We start from the raw sequence: 13,074 nt of genomic DNA, 5'->3' as shown, positions 1-13,074 counted from the left end.
TGGTTTCAGCTGGCATAGAGTTAATTTTCTTCCTAGTAGCTGGCATAGTGCTGTTCTTTGGATTTAGTATGAGAATAATGTTGATAACACACTGGTGTTTTAGTTGTTGCTAAGTACTGCTTATGCTAGTCAAGGACTTTTCAGCTTCCCATGCTCTGCCAGGTGCACAAGAAGCTGGGCGGGGGCACAGCCAGAATAGTTGATCCAAACTGACCAAAGGGCTATTCCATACCATGTGATGTCATGCTCAGTATAGAAACTGGGGGGAGTTGGCTGGGGGGCAGCGATCACTGCTTGGGGGCTGGCTGGGCATCAGTCAGCGGGTGGTAAGCAATTGCATTGTGCATGACTTGTTTTGCGTATACTTTTATCATTATTACTTTCTCTTCCTCTGCTGTCCTATTAAACTGCCTTTATCTCAACCCACGGGTTTTACTTTTTTTTTTTTTTTCCGATTCTCTCCCCCATCCCACCGGAAGGGGAGGGTGAGCAAGCGGCTGTGTGGTGCTTACTTGCCAACTGGGGTTAAACCACAACAGTCACTAAAGGAAATTCTGCTTTCTTTACTTGTAAGGGGTGAGTCGGGGAGGTCTTTGGCAGGAGAGGACATCGGAGGCTTTGTTAGGGAAGCTATGGGGAAGACAGCGGCATTATTTCTCTGCTTTGCTGGAAGCAGGGGCTTTAGATTCATTGTGGCAGATTCATAGGAAATGGGCTCTTTCATTACGTACCAGTGCAGTGGGAGATGAAAGCAACTGCAAACTTAAATGTAGTTTCTTAATATTTCAGGAATGCTTGGTCTGGGTAAAACGACTTGGAGCAAAGGCATGCTTTCCTTAGAAGATATTATCTGTCATTTGGAGACCATTAACTGTACTTTCGGACCTCTATTATAAAGTCAGACAGCACTAAATATGAAAAATTAGGTATACTTATAGGCATTCAGATTTATTTGTAGTTAACTGTCAAAGAAGACTCCTGCAGGAGACAGTCTGGATTTGGCAACAAAAAGGAGCTGTTCATAATGTCATTGAAAACAGGGCTGTAAAAATGGAAGCGTTAACTAGTGGAAACACTAATATGCGTTTAATTAAGCCCCGGCTTTTGAGTCAAAATACATGAAGAAAGAACAGAAGGAAATGAGTTTTTTCGAGGTTACGCTTTTATGCCTGTATAGGGATATGTGTGGCTTGACAACGTCCTGAACAGTATAACCCAGAAACGCGTGGGCAGGAGAGGTCGTACTGAAGTGGGTTTGGGAGCCCCGAGTTTGAGGCAGCAGCAGCGCTGGGAACGGAAGGACTGCGGGGGTGATGGCGGGGTGGAGGAGGCTGGTACGTGCCTGGGCTCCAGAAGGGAGTCCAGGGAGCCGTAAGAGGTTGAAGAGGGGGAGAGAGAGATTGGTAGCTGGGGGCATTTGGGGCCTGAGGCTGCTGAAGAGAGAAGAAACAGAGGATCCAGAAGATGGTGTGAACAACTCATATCTTTTGATGTCTGTCCAATGGTTTGGATGAAGCTGCAAGACCTCAGTGGGCCTCAGATGAGTGGTCCGTGCCCACCAAGAAGTTGTTCTTCTGACCAGCGCTAATTTAACAACCTCACTGACAATTTGAGCAGAGATCAAAGGTGGAAAGACCGCAGAAACAAGAGCTCTTTTTCCTCTGATTAAAGGATGTTCTTCCCAGGCATGCTGATGCAATCCTAAACCAGTGGCTGCAAAATCTGTTCCTCCTTTCTGGAAGATATTTTCAAAACTCTTGTCTCTTCACCAGGATAAAAATATTGACTGCTGTCCCATGGTGGACCCAAGAGTTTCCACAAAAATTGTCTGAAGTGCGTGGCCACAGCTTGCTTGCTTTCATGCTGCCTGCACTCCTGCCCCTTCCCATGTGCACGCACGTATTTTACTTGGCAGGGGTGAAACCCGCTGCGTACAAGGTGATTTAGTGCTAATCTGCTTAGCACTCCAGAGCGTCATCAAACAGCTCTTAGCACACTCCAGCTATACATTGGTAGTCTTCCTCACTTGCTGTTTGTCTCTTCCTCAGCATGTAGAGTTATTGTATCTTACAAGGGCTGTTGCTTCTTCTGAGTTATGTCTTCTCAATTAACAGAGCACTGTTTACCTTTTGATGTCTGTTTAATGTGTTTAGGAAATGTATCTCAAATGAATTTCAAAGACTTGTTAAGCTGGGATGAATCTGAAGTACCTCCCCACCCCCTTAAAGACCAGAAATGCACACAGCTCGCCTTTTTACTTTTTTTGAGTTCACAGGCATGACATCTTCCATTGTCTTTTGAAATGTGAGTTTCATCTTAAGTTCTCCTCTGAGCTCAGCTCAGAGCCTGAGGAATATGAGACGGTGTTACTCTTTCCAAAATTGGGATGAGAAAGGAGTATGAAAATGAATAGCATGAAAAAAATGCACAAATCTCTGCATGTAACAAGGAGTAACATCCTTAGAAACTAATAATCTAATAATTATTTAGAGAAATAGATAAGGAATTTTGTTTTAAATTTTTTTGTATATTAAAGAAAATGTAGTTTCATATGCTTCGGAACATAGATCCTGTAGAACAGTCTGAATAGAGTTGTTGGTGTATTACTGACACAATTTCTTTTTTATCAGGGTGTGGTGTTTGTAAGAGAATGATGCCATCTTACCAGCAGGCAGCCACAGAACTGAAGGGTAAATATGTAAGTGAGAAGATAAGATTTATATAAAATTTTAAACATCCTTTTAACACTTCATTTTTTTGCATATTTAAAACCACAAATACTTACCAAAGTGAATTTTTAAGCAAGTCAAGACAAAACAGAAATTAATGACTCCGTTCCAGATCTCTTCAGGATTCTCTCTCTTGGTTTTTATTCTTTTTAAACCTTTGGAGAATGAGGTGTTAACTGACTTGCACTTTAAATCCAGTGTAGTTCTTGCTGCAGAAAAAAAATGGGCTCTGACACTATGTAGTTTTATGTTTAGCTTCTAATTTGTGAGTTTGTTGAGTGCATGTTGGTAAAGATAATGAAATGTTTGCCATAATGGGTTTGATCAGGTTTTTGCCCTGATGTTTCACATAGGGATCAAGGATGGATGCCCTTATAGTAATAATTTAATCCACTTTTTTAGTGGACAATCACAGTGTCGTGGGAGGGGGATTTCCTTGCATTAGCTACTGATCGTCCTCTTAGCCCCTAAGCAAAATCTTGTAGTTTCAATATAGCTCTGTCAACAAAGTTAGCATTCATACCAGACTGAAATGAAAATAAGTTTTGACCATAATAAAATCCGTCAACAGCAGTCACAATAATTTAGTTACCTGTTTGTACTAATAAGACATATTGATCTCTGGAAGCAAGTTGAAGGCACTTCTCAAGTCAAGGTTTTATAGTGCTTAATGTATAATTTATATGATACCAATAATACATGAGTGACAAAGAAGGGATTGTTGTTTCATGGCTTTAGCTGGATTTGGTCTGATCCTACCTTTTGAATCATTCACTGTCAAGTTTACAGTTTTCCTTGGGAGAGGCGTCATGTGATGAGGAAAAGATAAAGTACTGCAGTTCATCACTAGGGCAGCTCCGGCCATTCCTGCTCATAAGCAGCAAGTACTGTCAGACTCCCCCATGTTCTTGCAACTAGCTGTTTTTCAGAAGCGTTTTCTCTAAATCCTTGTTTGCTTAGGGCTGAAATGAGTGGGAGTTGTTCAGATTTATTTAGGACACGGTACAACCCTTGAAGATATTTTCAAGAGCGTTTTTTCTCTAGCCTGGCAGTACTCTAATGCCCTCTCCCCCCAGTGGAGCATGTGCCGCTGTCTTTGGGAAGGTGCTCCCCTCTTGCATGCTGGGCACATTGCGAGGTGTGGGGTGCGCAGGAATTAGGAATGTAAAGAATCACCTGCAGAGGTAGGGCCAGAGAGAAGGTGTGCTGCAGAGCACTGTGTTCTACTGCAATTATCCCTTCCTTGTCCATGTGCAGCTCGTTTTATTAAATTCAGACCATAGAATTTAAACTCCAGATCTATTTTAGTTTGATTATTTCCTTCCTCACTTGGAAATGGTTTCTGTAGATCCGGGCTAATCCTGCACAGCGGACTGACAGGGCTGTGGCACAGCTCTGAGACGGGCAGTGCCTGTGCTTGATGCAGCTCAGGTCAGGGGTGCTTTTTGTTCTGGAGGGTTTTTAGGGCAGGATCAATTCAGAGGGAGGTCTATTTATGCCACTGCCACCCATGTCTTTCACAAAAATCAGTCTGTTCGTCTAAATTTGACCTAACTAGCTTCCTGAGTGGGATGTGTACACAGTTTGCCATTTCTAAAGTTAACTGCTCTGTACCCATCATAAATTATCCATGGGGTATCTTAGAGTGATGTCGACCTCCAGATCAGACTTTGCTGGAAAGTTTATGATTAGTTTGGATGAGCTGAAGGTTTGGCCTTTTAATCTGACCTGTCATTAGCTGTCAGGATGTGCCAGGCTCAAAAGCAATTATTGCTATTATATAGCAGGAAAATGAAGTACAGTATTGGTTGTTTAATAGGTTGTAAAAATGAAAAGGTGAACTGTACCTGTTGCTGGTTGCTGTGTTCTCTTGGGACTGGTTGTTTCTTGTCCCACTACTGTTACTGGGAGGAAGCGAGGGTGGCATTTTCAGTGTTACATTTGGTCTACATCTTGCAATTCCTTTATACCTGGTGCAGAAAGAAAAAAGGGGCTCTGAATCGGAAGAGGATGGCTTAATTTATCCTTGGCACGAGAGATTCCCATGGTTTGTGGGTAGGGTGGGCTCTGGCAAGTGACCATCACCGATGTACTATGGCCCCAGTGCAGGGAGGAACTGGTGGTCAGCAAAGCACTTCAGCATCTCCTTAGGGCCCATGGACTTCATGGCTGTGCCAGAGTGCTTTACTCAGTGAAGACCGGCTTGCATGTATGCTCAAGTGCTTTCCTCCTTTGGTACTAGTCTTTTTTTTGGTGAAAACACAAGACTTCAGAAGCATAAAGTTCCTACACTTATTTCAGGTATCAAATAAAGCAAGCCTTTGTTTAATCTGTTCATTAAACCTGGGTCTAGGAAGGCTTCAAGTAGTGGTGTGAGGTACCAGTTTTGGAGCAATCCCGTCAAGAAAACTGTGAAGCGTGGGAGGGGTCACAGTAGAACAGGAATGGTCAGAAGCCCAGAAGACATGGCCAGCTGGGAAAGGTTCAGAGTCAGTTTAGGTTAGAGGTAGCTTGGTGGAAAGCAGGTAAGTGTTGAAATATGTCAGATGTCACTGCAGAGGTGAAAGGAATAAACTGATCCTCGTGTCTGCTGTGGCTATTACAAGAAGTAATAGACTTCAATTGAAGGTCAGGGTCATTCAGTCGTTTGCTAAAAGCAAATTAGCTGAACATCTGGCAGGAGCAGCTTAAGTATAGAGGGAGGATCCTGGCTTTGGCTAGTAGGTGTATTTTGATGGTCCCTGACAGCCTGATACTACATAATTCTGTGATTATAGGCCAGCTAAAGCTGTTACTTTTGTCATTAAAAATGAATCCCATTGTAATAGGCTATTTGCTAATTATGCTTCATATGATATATGAACACCAGAATGAATCCAAGTTACTGACTTGTATCAATCACTGCAGGCTGGGTGGACACAGTGAAATTGTAGCAGAGTATCTGAAATGGCTGGGAATGCCCACTTAAAACCTAGAAGATCCTCTGAAAGTTCCTGGCAAATGTGAAATCTGGTAAACTGCTGTTTATGAGGGAATTAGTTAATGAACCTGGTTCTTGCTTTATAAAGCAACCACTGGGTCTTGATCCTCTTGCAATTACCTACCCTCAGGTGGTGACGTAGAGGGTAAGGGAAGGGGAGAATTGGGTCTAGATAACTTCATATGAATTAGGTCAATCTTCTTGTTGGAACTACAAGGAAAATCAAAGAGACAGACTTGGCCAGCCAGTATAAACCCTACTTCTGTACTCTTCTCAGTTAGCTTCCCTTTATCATTTCTCAGGCTAGGGGAAAGAAAACAAAGTATCTTTTTGTGACTTTCCAGCACATTCTTAGAAAAGGTTGACCTTCAAACAAGGATTTTCTGCTTTAAGATTTATTTCATGCTGGCTCTGAGCATATTTGGTTGGTCTGTGCAGTTTGCTGCAGTCAGGAACCTGGTATTAAATTCTGATGTGGTATTTCAGCTGGAAGGAGAAAATCCTGGTTTTGGAGGGGGAGGGAGGAGGGGTATGGATTAAGACCCTGCTGCTAAAATGATTTAAGTTGTCAATGCCATTAAACTAAGTTAATCATGAAGTGGTATCTCAGCAACTCACTGGTTGAAGGTTTGACAGCAGAACGACCTTCGTGTGAATCCCACACCCACAGAAACCCAGAATCAGCCCTATCTTCAAATTTTCAGGCCAGAAATTTTTGGAAGACAATTGGACAGGGCACAGGTTAAGTTGTAGGAGCCCTGAGCCTGAAGCTTGAGGTGAAGGGCTCTGGAGGTGGAGGATGGGTTGGGATAGAGGTAAGGAAAGGGAAGAAGAGGTTTTTTATGTTTTACTTGCTAGCCTGAAAAGTTCCTGTGCTTCTGTGCCCCTCTTTTGGTATCTGTAGGACAAGGCTAATTCTTAATGCTCATTATACCCTACAGTCAGGTAATGTAACATATTTAAAGCATATAAATGCCATGCGGTGTTTCCTGGGCTCATGGAAATGCGGCGTGGTTTATTTTCACATTTTAAAAAAAAAAAAAGTTGATTTCTCCTTGCCATTCAGTAAGTGCATTTTTGAACTGGGATAACGCCGGTGCTTGATTGGTTAGAGCTTCTGGGCATTAGCTGAGATGGTAAATTCATTGCTGGAGTGGAAACCAGAGAGATGAGGGTGGAACTTCTTGTGTCTTAGCTAATGTTTGGATGTGAACTAAGCCATGTACTTGCAGAAAAAGAAAAAAAAAATCTATTTAGGCTTGTAGCTTAAAATCCAAATATGCAAAGAGAGCATGAGTAGTGTGATTGAGAGAATTCCCTTTAGGTATTTCTGTTAGTGGGTGCATAAAAACAAACGGAGACACTTCCAGAGCAAGGAGGAGGTGACAAGCTGATTGATGTCTAGATTTCTGTGAACTAGACTCAAATATTGTTCTGTTCCCCCTCGCATAAAATCAGAAAAACTTCACTGCTTTTACAGAGATCCCCTTGATTTACATCAATATGAATGAAATCAGAATCTGCCCAGAGCTTAGTTGGTTTTACTTAACTCTTTAAAAAGAAGTTGTAATGTTCTTACTTTATTGTAAGAATCAATACAATTATGCTCTGTTTTTTCAGGTTCTTGCGGGGATGAATGTTTACTCTGCTGAATTTGAAAGGATAAAGGAAGAATACAATGTCCGGGGATATCCTACGATCTGCTATTTTGAGTCAGTTACATTTTGCTACTACTTTAGAAATCATACACTCAACTATAATTGCATGTTCTTATCTTCCAGGGCAAGGACTAAACCTTGTTTTGTTGCTTTAACAGGAAAGGAAAGTTCCTGTTCCACTTCGAGAACTATGGTGCTACCGCGGCAGATATAGCAGAGTGGCTGAAAAAGTAAGGCATTGAACTTCGTGCACTCCACCTTCTATGTACTCTTCATTATTTACAGAATGTAATGGTTTAGGAACAGCCATCTCTCCCTCATTCCCTCCATTCAGAAAAGCAAACAAAACTACCCCGCTGAGATTGGCTAAACTAGCACAGAGAGATTGCTTAATGTTTGTTTTCTAGCATGCATGCCTTGCATTTTACAATTGCATTTCATCTGTAATAGGAGACTGTCTGTGGACCAAAATAAATGCAGATACACAGATGTCAGCATCATTAAAAATGCCAGCTTAAATTTCCAGTGATCTTGGGTGCCGGAACTTAATACCTTGCAAAAGGTCTGACTTTGTTGTTTTATTAAAAATGTATATACCAAGTGCGCAGTTCTCATTGGTTCTCCAGCCTTTAGCTGGAGCCTTTAGAGTGTCTTGCGGAGACAAACAGGAGATCAAGGCACCCCGGATTGCTAGTCGTTTTTACAAAGTCTGTGTTTCCCGTCATGACATGAAGTGGTGTTGAAAGCATCTTGTTCTACCTAAAGAGAGCTATTTGCTGTCATAAATATTTTGGGGGCTGAATGAGCCTAGGGGACTAGCAGGAGAGAGAGAGAAAGCGTGTGGGTGTGTGTATAGCTGCTCTTGGGCTGGTGCAAATCAGCGCGTCGTCAGTGAAGCTGAGAGAGCAGCTGGAGAGAGCTGAGAGAGTCTGGTGATGGAGAAATGCCTTTCACAGTTAGCCCTGGCTCTTGGGCATTATGTCGTCTTTGTAACCCTCCCTTGTTTGCTGCAGCCACGGAAATAATCTTAAAGTCAAGCTAATAAAGGGAAACAAACGCATGGGAAGGAACAGACAGTTGCAAGATATTGTGATAGTATGGCTTAGCAAAATTGGCTCAGAATAAATGTGTTTTACCGTACCAGTGGGGCTATGCTGGGGGCATGCGTATGGTTGCAGGCAGCCCAGGGTCTTCAGCAGTGGTGGGCTATGTGCTTCAGGATCGGGAGCCAACGAATGAAGTGACAGCAGTGTTCCTGCTAGCATCAGGAGGTACAAACACCGCAGGCGAGTACTGCCCGGTGGATCAAAGAGGAGGAATTTAGCTATAGTCTTTAAGCCTCATTTAGTCCATTAAGCCTTCAGATGTGAATGATCAAGATGGCAACTCCAGCAATGCTGAGGAGATGATCAGCCCTTGGAGCAAGGATATGACTTCATCACCTGCACTTTATTATGCTTTTCAGTTTTACAAGGATGTGGTTATCTCTTGGCTACCACATGCGAAACATGAGATGTTTGAGGTGGGTTTTTTTCCCCTGTCTGCCCACATAATATCCAGATAATCCCTGTAATATGCAGTGCCTTTATATCAGTGCTGTGACAGCAAGTGAACACAGCTACTGGAGGCAAAGCAGAACAGCTGCGAGCTCTTTCCAATGATAATCTCTGCTAACAAGCCACTGTGGGCTTTGGCTGATATTTCAGCAGTCCAGAACTAAGGACAGCTGTTTGTCCTCACTTAGTGCATGCTTATTAGTTTCCCAAAAGGTGGATCTGAGCAGTAGCCTTCTTGCCCCTGTTTTGTGTAAGTACAACTTTTAAGGAAACCACGTTGAGAATTACGCATACTTGAATTTTGCCAGTAATTGATGTTGCAATTAAAACTGTATATGGGGTAAATCTGCTACATGCATAATATTATATTACTCTAAGGAATCTGCAGTACAAATACTCAAATGGTATGGCAAGGGCTTTAGGGAAGCCAAAGAGTGTAATTAGATAGCTGCAGGGTGTATAGGCTGTATTTCAGAATAGTATAATATTAAAATCATGTCAGAAAGTTGCTCTGATGCAAGATGTTGCTCTGTAGAGCAGGAGCACGGCAGTGCCAGAGTGTACATGGCAGCCCATGGCGAGGAAAGCCAATGCGTTTTTATACTGTGCGTGCATGTGCTGTCATCATAGATTTTCGAAAGAGAATCCAGCAGACGTTGAGTCACATGAAATGACCTGTTTTTTGCGGACACTAGGTACACACTGCAGAAGAGCAACTGTTTTCTCTTCCCTCTCTCCCTTCTCTGTTTTTTCCCTCTAAATGTTACTGGGAAAGTGCTGAAAGTGGTTGATCTATGCTAATTTTTTGGGGAGGGCATGATATAACTTAATAAAGGTTAGAATTATTTAAATTATTGAAAGGATGTTTTCCATGTTGTTTCCTCTCAAAACAAGAGCTGCTAGTTTGGGGGGCTCCAACACGTTTTCTTTTACTACTTATTGAAATGCTTCTTTCTTGTGCTGAAGTGTGCTAATGCATCAGTCTTAGGGATACTTAACCTCTCTTATCTTCCTAATAGGCACTGGCTACTATCTTATGGAGTTTCAGATGTTTTAATAAGGCAACAGAGCGAAACCATCATACGGCCTCACTCCAACACACAGCATTATTAACACAAGAGATGCTATCTTGTACATACCACAATTCCTTTTTTTTTTTTTTTTTTTTTGTAAATCTGAAAGACAGCTGTATCAGCCTGGATGGTAGACAAGCCAGACAGCTTCTTGCTGCCTTCAGTAGCTGCTTAGTTTGTCTTGCTGTTTTTATGGACTCCCCTTGGGCCCTTCCTTAGCACCAGTTAAATCAAGAACTTGTTCTCTGTTCTTAATTGAATTAGCTCTTGATAACTCTTCCAGGCTTCTGTCATGCTATTTTTGGTCTTCAGGCGTTGGATGTGCCTTGTCTCAGTTTTAAATGACATTTTAGATTTTGCTTGTTGCTTCCTCCAGGCCTTGAGGTGCTTCTTACCAGCTCCTGTGTAGGCTTATTAGCATGCACAGCATTTTAAATTGGGCCATTTGAATAAACTTCCTGTGCCCTGCTTTACTAATTCCTTACTGAAATAGGTCATGCCAGGCCCTGCTAAATACAGTATTCTCCCAGTGCTTTGTAGTCACTGTGACCATGTTCATCATGCTCTGCCTACTCAACCCAACTCCCTTTCCAAATTTGTGAAGTGTCATGGTGTTTTCTGGAAAGCCTTCACTCTGCCAGGATACCCGCAGATTACTGCTCTCTTACAGACTTGGCAACAAGCAAACTGATTATCTGCTAAGCTTTTAGAGAGTAAACTCTTGCGGACAGGGACCTGCCTCTTTCTCTCGGCTGCTTGGCCGACTGCAGCTCTGATCCTTGCTTTGAAGTTTGTTTCTTGGTTCATTTATCATATAAGCAGCAGTAGAGGTGTGCATCACCGTTTCGCATGGATTGCTTAATATTCTTGGATTGTACCCATTGCTTACATCAACAGAATTTGCTATCTGAATCTGTGTATCTCTACTGTTTTTTTTAATCAAACTAGGCTTTCAGCCTAGAACTGAGCAAGGCAGGATAAATGAGTTATCCGTTTGCCATTCCTCATTCCAGGCAGCTAACACAATAATGCATTTTAATCAAAAATAGTAAATCTGCTTTCACCAGAGATGGGGTCACATCCAGACCCGTACTTTGCCAAAGAATTTGGGGAATTTTTGGGGGTACTTGGAACTCATTACTACAACTGGCAAGGATAAAATAGCTTCAAAGTCTGGCTCTAAATGTTCATCTGTTTGGGTGTCCTTTACGTGAACACTGCTTTAATAAATAAAATGTCAATTAGCATAGTTTAGTTCGCATCTGCCAAATTCTCTGTTTAATGTACGTTAATAAAAGCCAAGAACAGTTGTTTAGCAGGATGAGGAGCACTGAACCAGTCTGGAGGAGCTTGGATTCACTTTCCAGATTTGCCACAGTGTCTTTGAGCAGTATCTCTGGCTCTGATCCATCAAAGATGGTTAAACTCATGTGCAATCATAGTAAAGAACATGTCACTTATCTTTTAGGTTAAGCATGCAGTTGAGTAGCTTTGCTGAATTAGGCCTACAAGCCTACTGCCGAGTGAGGACATAACGATGCTTCCCCAGGTCACAGGGTTGTTCAGGGTAAAATCGTATATTCCTTGGGAAATAGTCTGTGTAGCTAACTCATGGTCCCAACACTGCACCTCCTTCTTTCTCTGTCAGCCCTAATCATGCTGTCAGTATTCAAGGCGACTGGTTAAATTGTCTGTTCCTGCTCGCTACTTTTTTCTTTCATTTGCAATGGCTCCTGTGAACTGCAAAGTGTGAATGTTGTGAGAAATGGAGCATCCTGCTGAGGAAGGTAAAAGAGTAACAGAAAATGCATCTGATTTCTATAATGTAATAACCAAGCAGTCTGGTTGCCTCCTTACTCCATCCCCTTCCATTGCCAATCTGTCCTCATGAGCTTCTTGTGGATTTTTTTATTCCTCCTCCAGTTTTATCTGCATTTCAGTGCTCATGAGTTCTGGATGGGTACAATTATGGAAGCTGTTCAGTAGGGTTAGTGTGTTGTACATCTATGGACATCTGCACAAAGTGGTTCCTTGCAGTCCAGCTTGCCAAAATAACTGCTTGGCACCAGAGAACTGCTTTTCAGCTGTGTCTGTTTGTCTTGTAGCCCACAGGCACCTCAGCCACAGGCTCCGGAGACTCCCTGGGCAGATGAAGAAAATGTAGTTTATCACCTGACTGACGAGGACTTCGACAAGTTTATAAAAGATCATTCATCAGTGCTAGTGATGTTCCATGCACCATGTGAGTTTGGTTTTTTTCTTTTTCTGTTCTGTACCCTGAACCAAATGCTTGCTAACAAAACCAATGATGATTTTCTGTGGAGGTTTCACAGAGCTGTGAACTCAAAGTCCAGGCTTTTCTTGTTTGTGGTGATTGTTAAATACGCAAGGCATGAAAAGTTTGTGAAGTTGCTGACTTCAAGACAGAGAAGTGCTGCTGGAAGAGACACTTCGTAGGCTGAGTCAAAACATAACTGAAGAGTGTAAAGATGCTTAAATAGTCTGAGGACTCATCATTTTACAGCATTATTTCCCATTTTCAGCTCACCATCTTTGTTGTTTGCTTTCAAAGCAGAGCTCTGGTTGATTGAGCAACTCAACTTGAGAACCCTGAGCTCCTGAGTCCTTGTTCGTGGCTGCTGATGTGTTATTTTGAGCATTTTCACTCCTCTGCTGCAGTTTGTTCTCTGGCAATGTTAAGGGGTGATGGTCATTATGTATTGTGCTGAAGTATGCTAAAACTTAGTTCAGAAAGTCCCCAGGACTTTTGAAAACTAATGCAGAGCTGATGGTGATACTACTTACTGTTTGACTGAGAATGCATTGGGATGATTTTTTTCATGACTTGGCATTTTAGTTTGAGCAATAACATGCAGTGGGCTGTCCAGAGGTATTGCCTTCAGAAAGCTGTTCCAGCTGTGTTGTCGTCCTGTATGCTGTTGGGTGGAAGAGTGCGTTAACTACATTGTTCACTTAGGATGTAAGTTATTTCAGCTGTGTAGCTGGTTCTACCAATTCTTTGTGTTTGCAATGGAAGGTTCAGGCTTGAATCTGCTATGTTGGGTGATACACAGCTTC

The 13,074-nt window shown here is 42.3% G+C and overlaps 1 protein-coding gene across 1 annotated transcript in view; it reads left to right on the top strand.

The window, feature by feature from the left end:
- PDIA5 (protein disulfide isomerase family A member 5) overlaps positions 1-13,074 on the top strand; it is an 84,682-nt gene that overhangs the window by 21,798 nt on the left and 49,810 nt on the right. The window contains 4 exon segments of the mRNA XM_075710825.1: positions 2,631-2,698; positions 7,330-7,421; positions 7,526-7,597; positions 12,102-12,238. Of these exon segments, the coding sequence (XP_075566940.1) occupies positions 2,631-2,698; positions 7,330-7,421; positions 7,526-7,597; positions 12,102-12,238 (369 nt within the window).

Source organism: Pelecanus crispus, chromosome 5, assembly GCF_030463565.1.
Source record: "Pelecanus crispus isolate bPelCri1 chromosome 5, bPelCri1.pri, whole genome shotgun sequence".
Lineage (NCBI taxonomy): Eukaryota > Metazoa > Chordata > Aves > Pelecaniformes > Pelecanidae > Pelecanus > Pelecanus crispus.
Note: the sequence above shows the minus strand (reverse complement) of the source record. Positions and strands in the feature narration are given on the sequence as shown.